Source organism: Sphaerodactylus townsendi, linkage group LG06 (genome assembly GCF_021028975.2).
Source record: "Sphaerodactylus townsendi isolate TG3544 linkage group LG06, MPM_Stown_v2.3, whole genome shotgun sequence".
NCBI lineage: Eukaryota > Metazoa > Chordata > Lepidosauria > Squamata > Sphaerodactylidae > Sphaerodactylus > Sphaerodactylus townsendi.
In genome coordinates, this window is record NC_059430.1 from 7,547,904 (window position 1) to 7,572,946 (window position 25,043).

The 25,043-nt window shown below is 50.0% G+C and overlaps 1 protein-coding gene across 1 annotated transcript in view; it reads right to left on the minus strand.

Moving 5' to 3' along the window:
- The window catches only part of GDI2 (GDP dissociation inhibitor 2), a 44,499-nt gene extending 20,877 nt beyond the window's left edge, over positions 1-23,622 (minus strand). Inside the window, 3 exon segments of the mRNA XM_048500551.1 lie at positions 783-882; positions 2,464-2,571; positions 23,287-23,622. Coding sequence (XP_048356508.1) covers positions 783-882; positions 2,464-2,571; positions 23,287-23,331 — 253 coding nt within the window. The 5' untranslated portion in view covers positions 23,332-23,622.
- Between the last annotated feature and the right edge of the window lie 1,421 nt (positions 23,623-25,043).

A 25,043-nucleotide genomic window follows, 5' to 3' on the forward strand; every position in this document is an offset into this window, starting at 1 on the left:
TTTTAGGCTAGCAGCACCAGAATTTCAGGGATCTTTTGTGAGACTCTCCTGATGATACTACCCAGGTTTGGTTCAGGGGTCCAAAGTTATGGACTCCCAAAGGGGGTGCCCCCATCCTCCATTGTTTCCAATGGGAGATAATAGAAGATGGGGGCTACGCCTTTGAGGGGCTGCCGGCTGGGAGCCCAGCTGGGGGGGGGGGGCAGGGAAATCTGCCATCCCTGGCCTCGGAGAGCTGCTTTTATAAGCACTGAGGCAGGGGCATGGCCACACCCCCAGAGGTGTGGGGTATGGCCCCCCGAACCCCCCCATAAAAAATCTATACCTACATCCCTGCCCTGAGCAGGTAGTAAAGGGCCACAAGAGACAAGCACTGATCTGACACTATCCTTCCTGCCTTCCCTCTCACAACCTGCGCAAGTTCACAGAATCAGTCTTGCTTTCAGATGGCCGTCCAGCCTCTGCTTAAAAACCTCCCACGAAGGAGAGACCGCCCCCTCCTGAGGAAGCCCCTTCCACTGTGGAACCAATCCAGCTGTCAGAAATCTCTTCCTAATGTTTACTAAAATTAAGATAAACTACACCGCAACAAGGTAGTAACTCTTCCAAAGATAAGGTCAGTCTGACATGACTTGTTCTTGAGGAACCCAGGCTGGTTCTTAGTGGTCACAGGAATCTTTTCTATATTCTCAAGTTACGACTGTTTGACGGTTCTAAAACCTTTCCCGGGGTAGATGTGAAGCCGGCAGGTCAGTAGAAACCGGATCCTCTCAGCCACTCACCGTTAGCCATCAGGAATTTGGGAATCAGATCCACGTTCCAGTCTCGTCCTCGGCCCATTGACTCCGGTGGAGATCCAGGTAGATTAAATCGTTTGTACAACTTGAAAGGCAAAGGAGTTGTGAAATTAGGACGGGGCGGGCGGGGGTCTCCTAGCAGACCTACAGACTGCGCCTTCCGCAAGAACTTCTTGTTTACAACACCAGAGACGAACCAGGAACTTTGAAATAATGCAGTGAGCCACAGCTCAGTACAACTCCCAGACCGTACCCATGCAAAACAAGCAGCCGAATTGCTGAACCGGACTAGCAAGGAATGACAAGTGCTAGTTTCATATCTATTCAGGATAGCCACAATCAGAATTCTGAATCGTTCGCCACTGCCTGTTTAGTTATTTGCCAAATTTTATATCGGCCCCCACCCCTACTCTCGCTCCAGGAATGAAGCCCTTGGGCCCCAGACATCCCACTGACCCACCCCCAGGGCTTACAAACAGAAGAGACTGTCAGATTTGTGATCTGCAGAAACCCATACTACTAGAAACAATTTCATCCCACCTGTCAGCTAGATGTACTCAATGGAGCCTATATTATTTATAATCTGTATTTTGTTTATGTGCTCCATTTGTCTTCTTGTTGTATTCCACGTTGTGCACCACCCAGAGCCCTTCGGGGGAGGGACAGTATATTAAATAAATAAATGCACCCATTTATACCCTTTTCCACCCAAAGGTTCAAGTGTGGTCCTTTGTGGTGCGGCCGTTGTAAAAGCAGTGTGCTTCCATAAGTGAAAATAGTCCCAAATGTCTAAGAGCATTAAAGAATCTTTTTTTAAGTCCAACGTTTGTCAAAGCCATCATTCTGTGCATTATTAAACACGGCCAGCCACATCATTGAGGGGCCAGGGATCTCTAGTAAGTTGGCCTCTGCCGAACGCAGAGGCCGAGCTGGGACATATGGGGTAATGCGGTCCCGAAGGTACGAGTTTGATAAAAGAGCACTTCTACTGCCTCAAACGACTATTGGTGAAACGTGCTTTTGAAACAGAGACATTCCTTTCCGTTAAAAAAAATGACCCACGGAGCAGGAGTGAGCTTTTCAGAACGTTCCCAGGAATTTCCTCTGCTTGCAGCTTATCCGATGGCCGTTTCGATGTAAAAAGATGAATAAAGTTTGTTTCCCTAGGCGATCCCCTGTATGTGTCTTTTTTCCTTTTTCTGTGAGGGAGGTTTCTTCATAGCTTGCCACGACACCACCTGAGAATCGCAGCTGCTCAGAGGACTGGTCTACCTCCCACTAAGACGCGACGAAGACACCTCCCTCAAAACAAACAACCAAAATAGGACACATGCACGGGATTGCCAGGGCAAACAAACTTGATTTGTCTACGTTTTATACTGAAACAGCCATTGGGTGAGCTGCTATCAGAGGTAACTCCTGGAAACGCTCTGCAAATGGCGGAGGCAGAACAGAGGCTCCTGAAGCAGGATCTTAAAGATGGGGAGGAGAGTGGTGAAAAATGAAGCACAACTTTGTCAGGGATCTTTTGTTGGAAAAGAGTATAGAGGAGTGCGTGACTTTGAAAACGGAAGGCCTCTTAGCAGCTCTGCTACGGTTTACAGACACAGGTGATGAGTCTGTTGTGACGGAAACCGTTCCCTGCAACAATTGGGGGAATACTCACGTCCTCCAGGGGTGTGATAGACGCACTTTCACCTCCGTAGTAGGCATTGCGGTCCATGTGAAGCACCTTCTTTCCGTTCACCGACATGATGCCGGAGAGGATGCATTCCTGCGAAAACGAAGAGACGGTGCTGACGTCAGTCCTACTAATCCAAAATGTGCTTTTTAAAAAACCCACTGGTGAGTGGTTACTATTATAAATCTCTAGATTTTTCGGACAAAATAAAATTTTTATTTATTTACATTTATAAACCGCCCTTCCCCGAATTATGTTTCATAGTGTGGTTAATCATTTAATTATTACCATTTAATCCCCTTTTCAATATGTAGTACAGGGGTCTGCAACCTGCGGCTCTCCAGATGTTCATGAACTACAATTCCCATCAGCCCCGGCCAGCATGGCCAATTGGGGCTGATGGGAATTGTAGTCCATGAACATCTGGAGAGCCGCAGGTTACAGACCCCTGACGTAGTATATGAAGGTTATTGATAATCTATATCAGGCATCTTCATGCGTTTATGTGATATTCCCACCTCTCCTTTGAACACCTGAATAGACAAAGTTGTCCTAACTCACTGGGCTAGATTTGCAGCTGGGAAGAATGAAGAAGAGAAGAATTTGGATTTAAACCCCACTTTTCTCAAATGTAAGAAGACCCAAAGTGGCTTATAAACTCCTTTCCCTTCCTCTCCCCACAACAGACACCTTGTGAGGGAGGAGGAGCAGAGAGAGTTTGGAAAGAAATGTGATTAGCCCGAGGTCACCCAACAGGCTTCATGTGCAGGAGCAGGGGAACAGATCCAGCTCCAACAGGGGAACAAATCCAGATGAGAGCCTACTGCTCATGTGGAGAACAGGAATCAAACCCAGTTCGGCAGGTTAGAGTCCACTGCCCATATGGAGTGGGGGGAAACAAATCTGGCTCTCCAGATTAGAGTCTGCCGTCAGGTGGAGGAATGGGGAATCAAACCTTGTTCTCCAGATTGGAGTCCACCACTCTTAACTACTAGACTACAGAAGCCCCCAGGGTGTGACTATGCTCAATTCTGCACATGCAAGAATCTGCAGATGAGCCAAAAAACCTCTGCCCTGTGCTGTCTGAACCAAGACCGTGTCTCTAACCATTTGGGGCCTGTGTCATGCCCTTATATAAAGCCGTGGTGCGACCGCACTTGGAGTACTGTGTTCAGTTCTGGTCGCCACATCTCAAAAAGGATGTCGAAGAGATAGAAAAAGTGCAGAGAAGGGCAACGAGGATGATTGAGGGACTGGAGCACCTTCCTTATGAGGAGAGGCTGCAGCGTTTGGGACTCTTTAGTTTGGAGAGGAGACGTCTGAGGGGGGATAGGATCGAAGTCTATAAAATTATGCATGGGGTAGAAAATGTGGACAGAGAGAAATTTTCCTCTCTTTCTCACAATGCTAGAACCAGGGGGCATTCATTGAAAATGCTGGGGGAAAGAATTAGGACTAATCAAAGGAAACACTTCTTCACGCAACGTGTGATTGGTGTTTGGAATATGCTGCCACAGGAGGTGGTGATGGCCGCTAACCTGGATAGCTTTAAAAGGGGCTTGGATAGATTTATGGAGGACAAGTCGATTTATGGCTACCAATCTTGATCCTCTTTGATCTGAGATTGCAAATGCCTTAACAGTCCAGGTGCTTGGGAGCAACAGCCGCAGAAGGCCATTGCTTTCACCTCCTGCATGTGAGCTCCCAAAGGCACCTGGTGGGCCACTGCGAGTAGCAGAGAGCTGGACTAGATGGACTCTGGTCTGATCCAGCTGGCTTGTTCTTATGTTCTTATGACACCTTTGAATTTCTCCCACAGGGCAGTGGGCGCAGCCGCCTAATGACAACTGGAAAATGGCTGCCACGGGAAGGAAAGCAAGCTGCAAAATGGCCGCTACAGCTTCCTTTCGATCACACAGTGGAGGCCCTCCTATGTTGTAGAGGGCGCTGCCAAAGTAACATTTGAAAAATTTGCAATCAGCCAATCAGAAGTGCTGCTGGCAAAAAAAAGCCCCACCGGCCACGCCCAGTTTCTAAAAATATGTACAGGGAACCAGAAAAGGTACCCTGTTTCCCCGAATATAAGACATCCCCTGAAAATAAGACGTAGTAGAGGTTTTGCTGAAGTGTGAAATATACGGCATCCCCCAAAAGTAAGACGAAGCAAAGTTTTTGTTTGGAAGCATGCCCGACGAACAGAACACAGAAAAATAAGACATCCCCTGAAAATAAGACATGGCGCATCTTTGGGAGCAAAAATTAATATAAGACACTGTCTTATTTTCGGGGAAACACGGTATCAGCGGGCAGAATGGCACCCACAGGCACCAGACTGGGGACCCCGGAAGTAGACAGGTGCAAAGGTAATTAGAACGCCACGTTTCTTATACCCCATGCTGGAAAACTTAGGTTTGAACACAATAGTAGGAGAGTATCTGGCGTTATTCATTAACTTCCTGTAGCCACCCTACGTTAATCCATATCCCTCAACAGGTGTTTGCTATAAACCGGCACATGAGCCAGCTAAAAATCTAACAAGAGCTGAAGTCCCGGATCCGCAAACGAAAGAAAACCCACACAGGTCTCCCGAGGTCACGGCACTAAACAAACTGGTGGCAGAACACAGAACACGCTTCATCGGCTGGATTCTGTACAAGGGTGCTGAGAAGAAGGTTATGCCGTATAAGGCAGGCAATGCCTATCAAGGCCGCCTGGCCTCTCTAATGACGAGCGGTATGCACTGTGGCACACGTCATGGCGAGGAGGAAGCCCGTCTGTTGCGGCAGTCCAGCCCAAACTTTCCAGATCAGAGTCCAACGCCAGCCTGCCAACGCTGGAGAAGCTTGCCAGTCCAAACCAAGGGAGGATTCCATGGGTGTGGCTGCAACCCACATGCCCAGTTGTTTCCACTTCCTTGAGCTGTGGAGCCTTGCCTCTACACAGAGCCGAAAGCAGGAGGCCTAGACATCATAAGAACAAGCCTGCTGGATCAGACCAGAGTCCATCTAGTCCAGCACTCTGCTACTCGCAGTGGCCCACCAGGTGCCTTTGGGAGCTCACATGCAGGAGGTGAAAGCAATGGCCTTCTGCTGCTGCTGTTGCTCCCGAAGAAGAAGAAGAGTTTGGATTTATATCCCCCCTTTCTCTCCTGCAGGAGACTCAAAGGGGCTTACAATCTCCTTGCCCTTCCCCCCTCACAACAAACACCCTGTGAGGTAGGTGGGGCTGAGAGAGCTCCGAGAAGCTGTGACTCAGCCCAAAGGGGCACCCAGCAGGCGCGTGTGGCAGAGGGTACAGGCTAATCTGAATTCCCCCCAAGATAAGCCTCCACGAAGCTCAGGGGGTGTAGCAGAGCTGAGAATCAAACCCGGGTTCCTCCAGATTAGATACACGAAATGCTCTTAACCTCCTACGCCCCACTTGCTGCCCGAAAGCACCTGGTCTGCTAAAGGCATTTGCAACCCTTCAGATCAAGGGGAGGATCAGGGATTGGTAGCCAGGAGATCGTACTTCTCTCCATAAATCTGTCCAAGTTTCTCCCTTTTAAAGCTGTCCCAGGTTAGTGGGCCATCACCACCTCCCTGTGGCAGCCTATTCCAACCACACCAATCACCAGATTCTGAAGAAGTGTTTCCTTTTATTAGTCCTACCCCTTGTTTCCCTAGATATAAGACAGTGTGCTTATATTAATTTTTTGCTCACAAAGGAATGCGCTATGTCTTATTTTCAGGGGATGTCTTATTTTTCCATGAAGAAGAGATCTCACACATTTATTGTTGAACAAAAAAAAATGAACATTTATTATATACTGTACAGTAGTTAAGTCATGCACAAACCAGCATAAACTAGACAAAATGTGAATCCTTATCAAGAATTTGTGCCTTCCCTCCTTCCCCTATCTGGGGTGGTCTTGTCCCCTGTCTGAGACCCCGGTTTTAGGGAGTCTGTCTGATTCAATAAGGCTGTTAGCCACAGAGTGATTGCTGTCCCACTCCGTCTTCCAGACTGCAGGGATGTCCTCTGGAGTTGTTGAGAAGAGGCTGCACCACCCCAGTGGTTTGCCTCTTCCTGTAGGATAATCTCCTCCCTCTTCTTTTCCCCTCCTTCTGACTCTCAGGGCTTCCAATTCCCCCCTTCCCCTTGCCTGGTAGCCCCCTTTCTTGCAGTTTCTCTCCTGTTCCTCTCCCCTGTCTTGCTTCGCCTTCTCTCTCTCTCTCTCCCTTGCATTTCTCCTCTCTTCTTGCTCTTTCCTTTGGCTCCCTCTCTGCTCCGTTCTCTTTCTCTTTCCCTTCTGACTTTCTCCCTGCTCCGTCTGCTCACTCTCACTTCACCTCCACCCCTGTAGCGCCTCCTCCTGCACTTGCCCCCTCAAGCTTGTCCCCTCCTGCCGGACTGGCTGCATCACGCCAGCCTCCCTCGCCTCCTCATCCTCAGCCTGGGCTTTCTGCCGACAGCCCAGTGACCCTCTTCCTCCCCCTCTTGGAAGACTCCCGGGAGGGCTTCTTGGGCTGAGCTGTTGCTGGGCTCCTGGAAGTGAGAGCTGCAGGTTAGGAGGCTGCTCTAGAAGTCCTGAGAGGGGAATCCCGTCCGCCCACTTGCCTCCCATCTCCCCTGCATGAACAACCACACCCTAAAACCTCAAAGTCAGTCACTCTTTGCTTCTTCCAACGGGGCCTAAAAGTACGCTAATTCTCCCTACTGGCCTAAGCAGCGGTGCAAAAGCGCTGCAGAATCCAGCACCGCTAGGGAGCTGTTTGGTCCCCCTTCCCCACTTCAGCCGTGCATGCAGACACCAACCTGGTGCTTTGCAAGCCAAGCGCCCGACCGAGTGGGGAGGGACCCATTGCCAAAACAAACCCCGGCCTGGGCCAGTCTTTCCAACCAACCCAAATGTGCCCAGGCCCGGGGGCAAGTTCGCAGTTTTGCATCTCCAGGCATCCCTTGCAAAAAAAAATGGGAGGGAGCAATACCCACGATCCTTCCAGCGCTGCTTGCAAACCGCAGGGCGATGCTTGCAAGTTGCAACCCCCGGGCCGTTGTGGGGGGTGCAGGGAAAGGCTGCAACTTTGGGGTCTTTTTGCAAGCTGAAGCTTGCAAACTTGCAGGGTGTGGGGGAAGGAGGAGGAGGTGGTGGAGAAGCGGGCTGGTAAACAAGAGGAGGAAGAAGGAGCCCTGCGTGTGCTTGGTGAAGCTCCTGACCACCGCCTCGACGACCTCCCTCAGCACAACAGGCGTCCCTGTCATCATCCCTCCTGGGGAGATAGGGCAGGAGCAGCGGTGGGAGAGGCAGCAAGGGTGGCGGAGGGGCAGCGCCGAGGCCCCAAGGTGAGCCCGAGCCTTGCAGGCGTGGGAGGGGGAGAGGAAGGCAGCAGCAGCCCACTTGCTCCTGTGCCTGGGCGCTGCCATCGCTGCCGCCGGGCGAGCCCCACCAGCCAGAAACAGAGGCTGGACTGGCCCTCGGGCACAGGTTTAAATGCCCACTTGCTGCTCGGCCAGCTAGCTCTGGGGGCGGGCAGCAACGTCTCAAAATATTAGAAGGGTTTTTTTTAACTTACTAGAAGAAGAGGAGGAGTTTGGATTAATAAACCACCTTTCTCTCCTGTAAGGAGACTCAAGGTGGCTTTCAAGTAGAAGGCGAGAGGGAGAAAAGAGGCACGACGACCTTTCCCAACGTGCACAAAGAAGCTGCTCTTTCCTCGGTGGCCCGAGGTTCTGGTGCACTTCCTCCAGGGGCCGCTCCACAGCTTCCTGCTCTGGTGTTCTGTTCCGTGGCGGGCAAACAAAAACTTTGCTACGCCTTATTTTCGGGGGGTGCCTTATATTGATCACTTCAGCAAAACCTCTACTATGTCTTATTTCATGGGTATGCCTTATATTCGGGGAAACACGGTAATTCTTCCCCCCAGCATTTTCAATGTATGACATCAGGGAAGAGGGGCTACGCACAGCCTGTCTACATGCCTGGCGTGGTTGGGAGAGATGGGGTATAAATTGCGTAAATGTTGTTAACGTGCACAGTGAGAAGCCAAAAATTGCTTGAACCTTTCTTCCCACAAGAGCTACACTCCTAAGCGGCTGCCTCAGCCATCCGCCACAGGGCCAGCCCAAAGGCCGATCCGTTTCGTTATCTTAAACCAAAACACTACAAACGGCAACCTGTTCAGTTTGCACTTCTTACGAGGATGCGCTTGGAATAAGCTTGATGCTGAAGCGTCTTTAGGGCTTCACTGAAGGGGAACTCATTATAAGCAACTTGGATTCATTGCTCCCCCTCCAGCGTGGTATAGTGGTTAAGAGCAGGTGGATTCTAATCTGGAGAATTGGGTTTGATTCCCCACCTGAGTGGCAGAGGCTTATCTGGTGAACCAGATGTGTTTCCGCACTCCTACATTCTTGCTGGGTGACCGTGGGCGAGTCACAGTTCTCTCTGAGCTCTCTCAGCCCCACCTGCCTCACAAGGTGTCTGTTGTGGGGAGAGGAAGGGAAAGGAGCTTGCAGGCCACCTTGAGTCTCCTTACAGGTATAAATTCAAACTGCTCTTCTTCTTCTATAAGGTTTCCACAGGGATGTGGGCAGGAGGGCGCACTAAGAATTAAATAAAGCTCAATCCAAGGAAGCTGACGTGCAATTCCATTTGTTGATACCAGGCAGGCAAGTTCCTGCCTACACGCTCTTGGCTGGTTCGGCACCCAGGCTCCTAAACTTGAAAATCTAGATTTTTTTCGGGGATAATTTTCTGCAAAACGCAAGCATCGCAGCTGAATCTTAAGTCCATCCATTGATCCAGCTCATTTCTTCACCTGTATCCAGCAAGGCTGCAAGCGGAATAAAAACAAAGCAGGCACGCTTTCGGCACAATGCGGAAGAGTGACGGACCAGACCCGAAGCAAGCAGACTGGCCTGTACCTGGAAGTTAAGGCCTCTCAGCCTCGATGCCAAGGAACAGCAGTTAGAAACGGTTAGCGATTGGGTCAGTCACCCACATACAAACAAGGGGTGACCCAACAGTGGTACAGCCAGGCATAACAGTTAAAAGCGGTACAGTCTAATCCAGAGAACCAGGTTCAATTCCCCGCTCCTCCACATGAAGCCTCCAGGGTCACCTTGGATCAGTCACGGATCTCTCCAAACTCTCTCAGCCCCACCTGTCTCACACAGTACCTGTTGGGGGGAAAGGAAGGGACCTTTGAGACTCCTTACAGCCAAGTTTGTAAGTCACTTTGAGATGCCTTAAAAGGCAGAGAAAAGCAGGAAATACCAATTTTTCTTCTTCTACGCTCTAGGATGCAGCGCACTAGAAGAAGAAGAAGAGTTTGGATTTATATCCCCCTTTCCAAGGGGCTTACAATCTCCTTGCCCTTCCCCCCTCACAACAAACACCCTGTGAGGTGGGTGGGGCTGAGAGAGCTCCAAAGAACTGTGACTAGCCCAAGGTCACCCAGCTAGCATGTGTAGGAGTACACAGGCTAATCTAGTTGACCAGATAAGCCTCCACAGCTCAGGGGGCAGAGCGGGGAATCAAACCCGGTTCCTCCAGATTAGAATGCACCTGCTCTTAACCACTACGCCACTGCTGTTCCCACTACAGAAGCATAGTCAAAGAATGCATGTTCAAGTTGTGCCAACAGATCCATGCAATTGCTCTAGTTCCTCAGTGCCTCCAGTGGTGACAAATCCTAAAAAGAAAACTGCAGTGTAAGAATACTACCAAGCCTGCAACTTAAAGGTGGCAGCCAGCAATTAAAAACAAGAAACATAAGGCATACAGATTTCCCATGGCCTCTTCAGCCAAAGAAGGCAGTTCGTGTACCGTCAGCTTGAAGGATTTGGGCACTGCTGGGGGCAGCGTGGTGTAGTGGTTAAGAGCAGGTGGACTCTAATCTGGAGAACCGGGTTTGATTCCCCACTCCTCCACCTGAGTGGCAGAGGCTTATCTGGTGAACCAGATTCATTTCCACACTCCTACATTCCTGCTGGGTGGCCTTGGGCTAGTCACAGTTCTCTCTGAACTCTCTCAGCCCCACCTAGTACCACTCAAGGTGTCTGTTGTGGGGAGGGGAAGGGAAAGGAGCTTGTAAGCCACCTTGAGTCTCCTTACAGGAGAGAAAGGTGGGATATACATCCAAACTCTTCTTCTTCATCATCATAAACATAGAAATTCAGAATGGGTTGGATCCAGACTAAAATTTCCAGTGGCAGAATGGAACTTTCCTGATTTTCCCCTCCCACTGCAGCTCACTGAACTCCATGAAATATAGCTCCTGGGAGATTGAGGAACGGAGATGTGATATGGAGGAACTTTGTATTACTAAGAGAGCACTGAGGGCTGTTGTCAATTTAGTCTGGATTCAACCCAACATGCTTTAAGGGCCAAACTGCATGTAACACTGGGGCCCCTTCCGCACACGCAAAATAATGCGTTTTCAAACCACTTTCACAACTGTTTGCAAGTGGATTTTGCCATTCCGCACAGCTTCAAAGAGCACTGAAAGCAATTTAAAAGTGCATTATTCTGCATGTGCGGAATGAGCCAGGGCATTCTTTGCTGGGAACCCTCAAACATTTCTATTGCTGTGTGAAATACTTTTAATTCTCCATTCCTCCACACGAGCAGCGGCCTCCTATCTGGTGACCTGGATTTGTTTCCCTGCTCCTACACATGAAGCCTGCTGGGTGACCCTGGGCCAGTCCCAGCTCTCTCAGCTCCACCTGCCTCACAAGGTTTGGGGAAAGGAGGGGAAAGGAGTCTGCAAGCCGCTTCGAGACTCCCTATAGGAGAGAAAGGCGGGGTATAAGCTGTATCATGAAACTTCATTTAAATGGAGTTAGACAACCAAAAGAAAACTACCTTATAGGAACTAATATGGATTCGCAGGGACCATTCCTTTCAGTCAAAACAGCTTGCCTGTGACCAAGGTCCAGGAGGAAGAGACACAGGCTGGTAAATGGTTTGAGCTAATCGGTGATTTTTGGATTAATATATTACTATTATAGCAGTCTGGCAATCAGATGTGGTATTACTAAGTAACCTGTCTCTACAAGGCAAGAAAGGATTACCTGTCTCTCCTTGCTGCTGAAGACACACCCAGCACTGAGACAATATTGGACCATCACCATTCATTTATTCAGAACAGAGGTGTTCAACTCTGGAGTCCCAGATGTTCATGGACTATGGTTCCCATCAGCCCCTGCCAGGATGGCTTGGCCATGCCAGCAGAGACTGATGGGAATCGTAGTCCATGAACATCTGGGGCGCCAGAGCTGGACACCCCTGATTTAGAACAAGCAACAAGATCTGACAACTGCATACCCACCTAGCAACTTGCCCATACTTAATGACAGTTGGGGGAGAGTCAGCTCTTTGACATTCAGTTGCGGGTCAAAAATGTACATGTTGGGCACCTGAAAGGCAGTGGTAAGCAAGCAAATCTGGCTCAGCCCACGTTTTCACTTCTGACCTGCAGGCCCAAAGCACAATTGTTTTCTAAAAAGCGAGCAACAATAATTCTGCCCTGACCTGGTTGACCCAGGTTAGCCTCATCTTAGCAGATCTCAGAAGCTAAGCAAGATTGACCCTGGTTAGTACTTGGATTGGAGACCACCAGAGAAATCGGGGTTGTTTCGCAGAGGCAAGGGCAAACCACCTCAGTTCATCTCTTGCCTTGACCTGGGTGGCCCAGGCTACCCTAATCTAGTCAGATCTCAGAAGCTAAGCAGGGTCGTCCCTGGTTAGTCGTTAGTTGGGAGACCACCAGAGAAATCGGGATTGTTTCGCAGAGGAAATGGCAAACCACCTCAGTTCATCTCTTGCTTTGATCTTAGGATGGCCCAGGCTAGGCCGATCTTGTTGGATCTCAGAAGCCAAGAAGGGTTGGCCCTGGTCAATCCTCGGATGGGGGAAGAGTTGTTTCTTTGTACCCCACTTTTCACTACCTTTAAAGAAACCTTTAAGAGGTCAAAACCTTTAAGAAAGTGGCTTACAATCACCTTCCCTTCTCTTCCCCACAACAGACACCTTATCGCGTTGGATCTCGGAAGGTACGCCAGGTTGACCTGGTTAGTACCTGGATGGAAGACCACCAAGGAAGTCCAGGGTTGCTAGGCAATGGCAAACCACCCTCTTTGATCTCTTGCCTTGAAAACCCTACAGGGTGACCATAAGTTGGCTGTCACTTCTCAAAAAGAAGAAAAGGTCTCACATCACCACATCAGAAATCCTTACTGGGCAGAACTTTTCAACACCTCTGACCAAGCACTCCTCCTTCAATTGCCACTAAGGGCTCCTTCCATGATCTTCAGGGCCTTTCAGCTTCCAAAGTCCAAGTTGCAGATTCTTTACTGGTCAGAGTAGATGAAGCTCCATCCCTCCTTGCTTGAGCTGATTTCAAGTCAGCCAATCACAAAATCAGAATGCCTGCAGTATACTTATAGTACAGTGGTGGCGAACCTATGGCACTGGTGCCAGAGGTGGCACTCAGAGCCCTCTCTGTGGGCATGCACAGAGTCACCCCACACACACACATCTAGGCTGGCCTGGGCCGCTGGGCTTGATTATTAGCATCAAACCTAAGACCTAATTTTGGGGAAGCAGTATAGGTTACCCTGCTAAGCGCTGTTAAACCCCACTGATTTTCAGGCAAAGAAGAAAAGTGCAATCCTTTACCTGGGAGTAAACTTGGTTGCTGACAATGGGGCTTGCTTCTGAGTAAACCCTCCTATGGTCGTGATTCACCCATTGGAAGAGTTGCACGGTTGCTTCAAAGCAAAGCCACCGACTACCACCAAGCTTACTCCTGAGTAACGCATGCCTCGGTGCCAACCCTTTTTTCTAAACGAAAACCTCAGTATTCAGGTTAAATTTCCGTGTTGGCACTTTGTGATAAATAAATGGGTTTTGGGTTGCAATTTGGGCACTCAGTCTCGAAAAGGTTCGCCACCACTGTTATAGTATAATCACAGTTGCAGGGCCTCTGCAGAAACTGTCACTAATTCCCACCTTAGGGATTATTTATCAATTGATTTATAACATGAACCACCTTTCTGCCTTTGCAAACATCACAATGTGGAAAAAAAAAGATAAGAATACACACACACTTAAAAACCTTACCGGCTGTTGTGGGTTTTCCGGGCTGTGTGGCCAGGGTTTCGTAGTTTTTGCTCCTAATGTTTCGCCCGCGTCTATGGCTGGCACCTTTAGAGGCATGTCACACCATGGCCACATAGCCTGGAAAACGCACAACAGCCAGCTGATTCCAGCTGTGAAAGCTCTTGACAATATATCAGTTTGGACTGCCAACAAATGCGAACTGAAAACTGCCAGTCCTAAAAAAAAACAGCCTTCGAGGGAGAAGACGACCGGTCTTTCAGACTACCTGGTCCCAAGTCACACAAAGACTGGTAATCACTAATCTGACCGGCAGTTTCCAGCCAAGGCATGTCACCTGCTCTCGTTTCTTGTGAAAGGGAGATCAAAGGCAGGGCTTAAATCAAATCCTGCAGACTCAAGACGCTGCCGCGGATGACATTCACGAGGAGGAAGCAGGCACCGATTGCAGACCCAGAGATTACACCATTCACCACAGCTGCCGTCAGGCTCACAACTCGCAGCTAGAGCATTTGCTATGTTGTGCAGCAAAGATGGGCTCTCTCTACAATAAACTGAAATTTTGCTCAACCGCTGAAGCCAACTGTAGTGTTTAAACCGCAGTGACTGTGGAAGGCTTTCGGTTTCAAACACCCCAACTGAACTGTTGGGCTCCAGTCAAGACTCAGATGCCTGATCAGCCATCATGCGCCAGGGAGAACATAAGAACAAGCCAGCTGGATCAGACCAGAGTCCATCTAGTTCAGCTCTCTGCTACTCGCAGTGGCCTACCAGGTGCCTTTGGGAGCTCACGTGCAGGATGTGAAAGCAATGGCCTTAAGAACATAAGAAAGAGCTTGCTGGATCAGACCAGAGTCCATCTAGTCCAGCACTCTGCTACTCGCAGTGGCCCACCAGGTGCCTTGGGGAGCTCACAGGCAGGAGGTGAAAGCAATGGCCTTAAGAACATAGGAAAGAGCTTGCTGGATCAGACCAGAGTCCATCTAGTCCAGCACTCTGCTACTCGCAGTGGCCCACCAGGTGCCTTTGGGAGCTCACATGCAGGATGTGAAAGCAATGGCCTTCTGCTGCTGCTGCTCCCGAGCACCTGGTCTGCTAATCAAATAAGTTGCCTGCCATGCTGTTCTGCTACCGTGTTTCCCCGAATATAAGACAGTGTCTTATATTAATTTTTGCTCCCAAAGATGCGCTATGTCTTATTTTCAGGGGATGTCTTATTTTTCTGTGTTCTGTTCATCGGGCATGCTTCCAAACAAAAACTTTGCTATGTCTTACTTTCGGGGGATGCCTTATATTTCGCACTTCAGCAAAACCTCTACTATGTCTTATTTTTCGGGGATGTCTTATATTCGGGGAAACAGGGTACCTTGAGCTTTTATTACAATGTGGCGCAGAAACAGAATAAATGAACTAAAAGCATCTTCAACAGGAAAAAAAGGCGTGTCTAACTAGAGCACATTTACAGAAAGGATTCCTGAAAGAACTTGAACTGGAGTGTAAGGAATGAGGTTCACTTCCAAAACACTCCAGAGTCTTCAGCTGCAATGCCAAGTGGGCCGAAATCAATAAAATCAACAAAACCTGGCTACCTGTACTAAAAAACACCAAAACCAAAAACCAGAGACGTTCAAAGGCAACTGCAAATGAACCCCACCCACGCACATGCTAATGCAGTTCCAACTAGGAATGCAAGTGCAGTTGTAAATTTGACTGCAAATGCAACAGTAAATGAAATCCACCCAGACACATGCAAATATGCCTCACTCCTCTGTGAGGTAGACAAAACATACATCCCACTACACAATCACTCCACACAACACATCTCGCCACGAAGATGCCAGCCCTAGATACAGGCCAAACGTTAGGAGCTAAAACTACCAGACCATAGCCACACAGCCCAGAAAACCTACAGCTGAACCGGAAGAAGTGCGGTAGAATGAAAAAAAAAAGTCTAAATTATGCCTTGGCCCTGCTAGAGATTTCAAAAAGTCTGTCTCCCTTATTTAGAAACAGGCACAGGTCCTTGGCAGGATGCATTTTAAGTGTGGAAGACTGCCAGTCAAAAATTCTCACCTATGCTTGATTTATTTACTTCATAGGAGGAGGATGCCCAGCTGGACAGCCAACCCAGAACTGTCCCAGGTACTTTGGCCATGTGTCTGGGGGTCATCATGGAACGGTTAAAACACAGCCACCTGTAATTGCATTCATCAAAGACAGAGGTTCTGTGATTATGTCCATACAGGCTTCCTCCATCAAGAGTTTGGGTGTGCTTCCGCTCGTCTCCCTCTGGTAGCCAGCGTGGTGCAGCGGTTAAGAGGAAGTGGTCTCTGATCTGGAGAACCGAGTTAGATTCCTCACTCCTCATTATAAGCAGCAGACTCTTGTCTGGTGAACTGGGTTTGTTTCCTCACTCCTACACACGAAGTCTGCTGGGTGACCCTGAGCCAGCCACGGTTCTTTCGAACTCTCTCAGCCTACCTACCTCACGAGGTATCTGGTGCAGGGAGAGAGGAAGGGAAGGAGTTTGGAAGCTGCTTTGAGACTCCTGAGAGAAAAAGCGGGATATAAATCCAAAACTCTTCTTTGTTTTCTCTCTCCTGCTGCTCTCTCTTTTTCAGAGGCCCAAGCCACAAATACTCCCAGAATGGTGTTCTCCCATCTTCCCCAAGCCAGGCAACTGAGACCCTATCTGTCTTGTTCCAATCTTAGCCCCAGTGATTTATGCAACATCACCTCCAGACGAGATTACTGCAACCCATTCTATGCAGGGGTACGCTTGAGGTGGTTCCGGCATTTACAACTAGTCCAGAAAGGGGTGGTGCGAGTCTTTACAAGCACATGCACAACCACTGACTCATTGTCATTTGTCTCGCAGGGTTTGGCAGTTCTGGCCCAAAGGGCTTCTTAGTCTTTTGGCCTTTCAAAAGATGTAAACACAAATAACAAGACCGTTCTCCATGACCAGCACTACAGCTAAGCCAAGTAACGGATGTGTCCAGAGGTGGGATCCAGCAGGTTCTCACCAGTTCCCGAGATTGGGTTACTAATTATTTGTGTGTGCCGAGAGGGGGTTACTAATTGGGTCTGCTTTTCCGTTAGAAATTCCATTAGGTCCAAAAATCATAAAGTCCTGTTGTTTCCTATGTGGCTGGTTAGCGAAGGTAGAAAACGGGATCATTCTCCCTGTTGGGCTGTTTTAAAAACATGTTTTAGAAATATGGTAAAGTTCCTTGTTTAAGGAAAGTATCCTTCTTTTGATTTCTAGAAACAAAATTAAGTATTTGAAAGTATTAAGTATTTGATAGACAGTCAATTAGAGAAGTAGTTGTTTCTGTTGGCAGTAGACGATAGGACTTGCTATAATGAGTTTAAATTATGGACAGAAAGATACCAGCTGGAAATTAGGAACTGTTTTTTTACAGTAAGAGTTTTTTACAGTAACAGAGAAATTATTAATGCCCCGCCCCCGGAATGCCCGGCCACGCCCCCGTCGTGCCCCGCCCAGCCCCATTGGCGCTATGCCACTGTTTGAATCCCACCACCATGGGAACCTGTTACTAAAATTTTTGGATCCCACCACTGGATCTGTCCCAAGATATATGTTGCAGTAAAAGACACTTTGATTTAAATTAGGCTGTAGACATGGCAGGAAAAACACAAAAAAACCGATTCAAGAAACAGTTTGCCCGAACGGATCAGCTCCACACATTATCAACCATCTCAACCACAGCTAACTGACTGAAGTACTAAAACACTGAGATTGCACACAGTTTTTAGAAGAATTACACCCAAGGGCCTCCAAAGTCAGCGAGGAATGCAAAGCATGCTTCACGGCCCAAACGGAGGAATCTCTGCTCTATCCCTCCGAGGGAACGAAGCTCAGAGAACAAAAGCAGGAAAGAGCTTGTTTCGACAACTGTAGGAAACAGGGATTCATTCAGCCATATTTATTTCTCCGGAGTCGTGACGGGAACAATGCGTCTTCTCTCCTCCTATGAATTGCCACCCAAGCGCCCATTCAGATCAGTTTCTTTACTACAGACACTGATAGTAGAGATGCGAAAGACACTGTCATTGTTGATAAATTTCAGGGCAGCAGAGAAAGGGGAAAAGCCATTTTGTGAATAGAACACATCCAAGGCTATTACGGGATCAGGTGACCTGTCTTTTCACAACGCCGGCATCCATTTATACGTATTTCAATTTACCATACACAGAGTGAGGCTATGGTCCGGGGGCAGATGTTGAATCATGTTCTCTTGTAGAGCATACCTCTCTAAGCTGCAGTTTTCATGAAGGTTACCAAAGAAAACAGTTTCAGGGGGCAGCTGGGCCAGTCTGAAGTAGAATCATAGGCTGAATCCGCATGGGCCAAAAACAGCAGTGTGAAAACGGTGTAAAAGGGTTTTAAATGGTGTAAAAGCGTTCATACTGTTTTCACACCGCTGTTTTTGGCCCATGCGGAATCAGCCATAGAGTTGGAAGAGACCCCAGGGGCCATCCAGTCCAACCCCCTGCTATGCAGGAACACACAATCAAAACACTCCTGACAGATGGCCATCCAGCCTCTCTTTAAAAACCTCCCAAGAAGGGGGCTCCATCACACTCTGAGGTAGCGCATTCCACTGTCGAATAGCCCTTACTGTCAGGAAGTTTTTCCTGATGTTTAGGTGGAATCTCTTTTCACTTCGCTTTGAACCCATTCCTCCTGGTCCTAGTCTCTGGAGCAGCAGAAAACAAGCTTGCTCCCTCGTCAACGTGACATCCCTTCAAATATCTAAACATGGCTATCACCCCAATCTACACATCTCCAGCTCCCTAAGTCTCTCCTCATAGGGCATGGCAGAATAACTAGATTCGAGTTCAGCAGCTCCTTAGAGATAAACAAGATATTGGAGGTATACACTTGCGCGAGTCAAAGCTCTGGCATCTGACGAAGGGAGCTTTAACTCTCGAAAGGCCATGCCTCAAACATTTCATGGGTCTAATGGATGCCGGCGTTGTGAAAAGGTGCTACTGGAATCTAGTTGTCCTACCAGGGAAAACAACCTCATAGAGATCACAAGAGCGACATCGACCGGATTGGCATCTGGCCTCCAAATAAGGGAGGAATCACCAGAGCAGAGAAGACAGGGGCCTGCCAAAAGCCAGCTCCTTTGGGGCGTACGAAGCTGCGGCGGCAAGTTGACTTTTGTTTTGTACCATGTTCACTTCCTGAGAACTCCTACAGCGGTCAGTTTCAGGAAATATTTATACATGCATGTGCTGCCGTAGAGGGCATCGTTTGGTTTTACACCCTGCTTTTCGCTACCTTTGTGGAGACTCGAGGTGGCTTGCAAACTCCTTTCCCTTCCTCTCCCCACAACAGAAACCTTCTGGGGTAGGTGGGGCTCAGAGAGTTCTGTGACTAGCCCAAGGTCTCTCAGCAGTCTTCGTGCATAGGAGCAGGGAAACAAACCCAGTTCACCAGATTAGAGTCTACTGCTCATGGGGAGGAGAGGGGAACCGAATCCAGTTCTCCAGATTAAAGTCCACAGTTCTTAACCACGACATCACGCTGGCTCTCACCCCTCTACGAAACCGAGCTGATTGTTCCCCAGCCAGGACAATCGAGGCCAGAAGGCAGGGACAAACCCAGAACAAGTCACACGAGGTCTCTAAAGAAGGCGAAGGAGCCACAGAAAAGGCACAAGCGTCAATATTTGAAGAAAACCCGATCCCTCCCTGCATTTAAACAGGGCGGCTTGGTTCATCTGTCACTGCGTGGTGTCAACAGAACAGTAGGAGCTGATAAAAGAAACCATCCTCCTACTTACCGGCTAGCACCAGGAAGAGGTGGAACCAGTAACTGGGGTGGCACGGCAGGCAGTGAGAAACTGCCAAGGAGCGTGTGTGAAAATCAAGATGTCAACAGAGGGCAGGATGGCAAAGGGGTGGGAGATCTGGAACAGGGAAAGAAAGGTGCCACCAGGATGACGGGAGGCAGGGCACACTGTATTCACATGGGGAAGGAACCGCAGAGTGGCCCCCACACACTGTAGCAAGAGAGGCAAGCAGGAGGGAGTCTCCTTAAGAGAATTCCCCACACCAGGCACCCAGGCTGTAGCAAGAAATAGGAAAAGTAGCTCCCCAGAGACCTGACAGAGAAGGAAAAAAGGCTAAGAGACCTTGTAGGGCCAGATGGGCTCAGGGGTGGGGAGGGGCCTGACAGGATCCCAGGAGCACAAACAAAAGGGACGGGATCAAGGAGAAGACGCTACAGGAAATTGGGGGTGGGATGGAAGCAATGGAGAGAAAATACCATGGAGGAGGAGGTTATGTAACCGGGAGAGGCTGCGAAGGGGAGGGGGGAGAAAGATAAGAGGGAGTGGAGAGGGGGGGGGCTTTAAGGAGGCAACAGCAGAGCTGGCATTGGGGCACCAAATCAAGGGGGCTGGGGAAGACTTATGGGGCATCCAATGTCAAACAGGGAATGATTTACTCACTCATTGAAATGTTTATCTCTTGCCTTTCCTCTTGGCTTGAGATGGCTGATAACAAATGAGGCACACGGAATGAGCACCTGGACACATGTCTGGGCGGGGCAAAGAGTTCTGCAAGGGATGCCCGAGGGGGCACACCTGCCATTTCGGACTGAATTCCAGCAGCTGGACCCCAGAGGAGGGGGAGGCGGGAATACCAGCACATTTCAGTTGAAAGGAGTTTCCAGGGAACACTTTGCAAAGCCGTGCCCCTCATGGGGTACGGTGGCTAGAGATGTCAGGCTAGGATGTGGGAGACCCGGGTTCAAATCCTGGATGGAGGGGAGAACTAGACAAGCTGCTACCGGTCTCCACTTCAGAGCAAGGCAAGGGTTAAAATAGAAGACAATGAAATAAATAATACTATTTGGGTGTTGTGTGGTTTCCGGGCTGTATGGCTGTGTTCTAGCAGCATTCTCTCCTGACGTTTCGCCTGCATCTGTGGCTGGCATCTTCAGAGGATCTGATGTTGGGAAAGCAACATCAGGAGAGAATGCTGCTAGAACACGGCCATACAGCCCGGAAACCACACAGCACCCAAGTGATTCCGGCCGTGAAAGCCTTCGACAATACAAATAATACTATGTTTCTACTGCCTTAATATTTTGTACTTAATTAAAAAAAACTTGTTTATTGCCTTTTGATTATTTTTCATCTGCTGTAAACCATCCAGAGACTTTTGGCTACAGGCAGTATAGAAATAACAGAACCACACAGTTGGAAGAGACCCCAAGGGCCATCCAGTCCGACCCCCAATAGTAATAATGAAAGAAAGCAAGTCAGGTGATCTGAAGCCAATCACTCATTCAGCCTAGCTGTTGTACAGCAACAAGTGCCACCCTAGAAGGCAGGTCTAAAGAAACAGTGAAAGCAAAGACCCAAGTGGTGGAGACGTCTTGCCCCTTGTGGACGAGGGAAGGGTTTTAATAAATGAAGGGGGAAACTAGGAAGACATTCATGAGAGAAATTGGGGGGGGGGGGCTCTGAGCAAGTCTGGGGAGCTGTAAATTTGGCAGCAAAGGGGAGAGATTGAGGCCAAAAGAGAAAGCCACCTGGGGTGGGAAGCCACCGGAAAGGGAAGTCGTGAAGGGAGGGGGAGGTTTTTCAGAGGGAGGGATGCGGAAGGGAAACCTGGCACAGGACCAATTGGCGCCGTGTGATGATGCTGTCAAAGAGAAGGGGTGACCCAAACACATATTCTTCTGCCCTGAAAAACAACGAGGGGGGAGGAAAGTTGGTGATGCTGTTGGGGGGGGGGGGGCGGCGGCGTGTAGCTGAGCTGCCGATAAGGAAAGAGAAAAAAACCAAAGCTGCAGCTCCAAGGGTGAGAGTGAAAGAAAGGAGGAAGCAGCAAAATAACAGGAAAAAAGGCAGAAGGAAGTCCGTGCCCTGAAAAGCCAGGGGGAGGGGGGAATCCTTAAGGCTGTGGGAGTGTCGTGCAGTGGTCAGAGTGTGGCCTGATAGGTTCCAATCCTCCACTCCAGTTTGCCGGCCAGCCGCTGTGCAGTCACTCCCGCTTGGACCCTCCCACCTCAAAAGGTTGTTGTGAAGGCGACACAGAAAAGGGAGGAAGGAGAAAACCACAAAGGCTACTCTGAACGTCATGGAGAAAGGGGGGGGGCAGAAGCCAGTCGAGGGAAAGGGGGGGGGGGAAGAGCAGAACAACCTATTATTTTGTGCTGGGGGAGAGGGCAAGGAGTCCTTGGGGAGTGAAAAGGAGCACCCAGAGTGAGGGTGAGATTCTTCCTTGTTTGTGGGGTGTGTGTGTGTGTGTCTGTGAAAAGGAGTCAAGGGTTAATGGAAGCACATAAAAAGGGGGGCACAAATTAAGCATTCGTGTGGGGGGGGATGGCAAGGAATCCAATGGGGCAGAGTAAAAGGGAAACATATTGGGGGAGGGACAATCTTTCATGTTGGGGAGATGACAAGGGAGTTAGGGGAGGGAGGGGTGAAATGAAGCACTCAAAAGGGGGGGGCAATTCTTTCATGTTGGGGGCCTGACAAAGAGTCCAGTGGGGCAGGGTGAAAAGGAAGCATCTAGAAGGGGGGAGTCTTTCATATGGGGGGGGGGAATAAGGAATTGGGGGAATAAAGAAACATGTAGAATGAGAGGGGAGGAATGAAGAATGGGGGGAGGGGAGAGATTCTTTCATAGTGGGGGGGGCTGACAAAGAGTCCAATGGGGCAGAGTATAAAAGGAGCCATGTAGAAGAGGTGTGTGGGCGGTGGGGAGTCTTCATTTGGGGGGTGGGGTGACAAGGAATGGCAGGGGGGGCATAAGGAAGCACCAGGGATAACTGTTTCGTGTTGGGGGCAGTGGCCTCCAATGGGGCAGGATGAAAAGGAAGCACCTAGAAGGGGGGAGTCTTTCATATTGGGGGGGTGATAAGGAAACGGGGGGGAGGGATAAAGAAGCACACAGAATTGGGGGGAGGGGAAAGAGAAACAATTGCTTTGTGTTGGGGGGGCTGACTAGGACTCCAGAAAGGAGGAAGAAGAGTGGGATATTCTTTTATACTGGGGGGGGGGGGGGGGACAAGAAGTCAGGGCAGTATAAAGAAGCACACAGAAGGGGGGGAGCCACACACAGGGGTCCAGGAAGCTTAAATAACGGGGGGGGGGGAAGAGATTATTTCATACTGGGGGGCAGGAGTCCAATAGGCAGGATAAAAAGAGAGCATAAGGGGGGATTCTTTCCTGGGGGGCTGACAGGAAGTTAAGGGGGATATAAAGGAGCACACAGAATCGGGGGGGGGGGCACACAAGGTGTCCAGGGGAGGTGAATAACGGGGGGAGATTATTTCATACTAAGGGGGGCAGGATAAAAAAGAGAGCGCGGAGGGGAAATTCTTGTATACTGGGGGGGATGACAAGAAGTCGAGGGGGGTATAAAAACCCACACAGAATGGGGGGGGACATACAAGGCCTCCAGAAGGGGGGAGAAGTGGGGGGGACACGACAAAGAGTCCAAACAGAAGCCTATAGAAGATGTGGGGGGAGGGGTCCTCATATGGGGGGGGGCATAAAGAAACACCCAGAGTTGGGGGAGGGGGGGTTCCGGGTCGGGGTCCTGCGCATGCGCTCTTTGGTGTCGCCCCCCCCATGAAAGAGGGGAGGGGCAGCCGCGTGGCCCCTCCCTCGGTGCGTGTGGGGGGGGCCGCGGGGGGGGGGCTCTCTCACCGTCAGGCCGGTGCCCAGCACGATCACGTCGTACTCCTCGTTCATGGCTCGGACGAAGAGGCGGCGGCTGCGGGGGTCGTGGTCCCGGGGGGGCGGCGGCGGCGGCGGCGGGCGGGGCGGGGCCTGGGCCTTGGGGGGGCCGCGGCGGCGAGTCTCGTCCGGGCGGGCTGAGGAGAAAATGGAGGCGCCGCCGCCGCCGTGAAGAGAGCGCGTCGGAGGGGCGGGGGCGCGCCTGGGGGGCGGGGCCTGGGCGGGGCCACCGCCGCGCCGAAAGGAGGCGGCCGAGGAGGAGGAGGAGGAAGAGGAGGAGCCGGGGGCGGAGCCCCGACGCGCCCCAAACTCCTCCATGGGCCGCGGCCGGGCGGGAAAGGGAGGAGCCGCGCGCTCATTGGTCTCCTAGGCGACGCCGCTTCAGTCGCGCTCGCCGCGCGTCTCATTGGTCGCTAAGGGGCGGGCGGACGCGGGTTGGCAACGGCCGAGGCCGCGCAGGCAGGCAGGCTGGCCGGCCCTGCGGCTAGGGCTGGGACGCATGCGCAGTGCCAGTTTGGCGCCCCTGTCTAAGTTAGGCCTTTTTAGGGCCGGCGGACTTGAATGGATCCGCGGGGGCTTGGCTCTGCGTAGGACCGCGCTTTGCCCACCGCTTCTGGGCTGGAGGGAGCGAGCAGGAAGGGCTTTTAGGGCTCCCACCCAAAAGGGCGGCTTTTGATTGCAGATTGATGCTTTTGCAGCCCGGAATGGAAGCGCGGTCAGCCTGGCGTGGCAAACCACCTTTCTCAGAGCTGCTTCAAATCCCGGCCCATTCATTTCAATGGACTTACTCTGGGTTAATTCTATGCAGGATTGCACTGCGAAACAGAAGGACGCCCCTTTCTCTCCTGCAGGGACTTGGGTGGATTCGAACTCGGGTCTTTGGAAGAGCAATTCATTGCTTGTGATTTAGATTCATTCCCCGTCTCAGTGGCCGATTCCGCATGGGCCAAAAAACAGTGGTGTGAAAACGGTGTGAAAACAGTATAAACCCTTTTACACCATTTAAAATCCTTTTGCACTGTTTTCACACTGCTGTTTTTGGCCCATGCGGAATCAACCAGTGACGCGATGGAGGGCAGGAAGACCTTAGTGCAGGGGGTCTTCAAACTATGGCCCTCCAGATGTTCATGGACTACAATTCCCATCAGCCCCTGCCAGCATGACCAAGTGGCAGGGCTGATGGGAATTGCAGTTCATTAACATCTGGGGGGGCATAGTTTGAAGACCCCTGCCTTATTGGTTCTTAAACAAGTTTCTGAACAGCTATGGAGCAGTAAACAGCTAGAATCTGAGCTCTCCCAGGTCACAGTTCTAACTGCTTTCCCCAGATCTCTTAGCTCCGCCCACCGACTCAAACTCTTAAAGGGATATCACTGTGGTACAAATTGCATTTGATTGTTTTAGATTAAAAAAACAGAAAGCCAGTTAACAATGTCAGTTTGGGATTGTAATGCATAATGGTGTCTGTCTTGGATTGTGAAGGGCAAGCCAAGGGTCACAGGTCAAGTGAGAAACTCTGCCACCATCTGGGTTTTTATCACCCAGGCAGATAAGTTATGTCTTTGAAAAACATAATTGTAGTTCTTTGTTTTATTCAGAACAATCAACTGTCTAATTAGAAACTATTCTGCTTAGCTATAAGATAGCCAATTAGGTTAACTGCTGCTTTTTAGCATAGAAGACCGAATGTATAAAGATATGTCTTTGTTCTCCTCCTCTTGGAACTG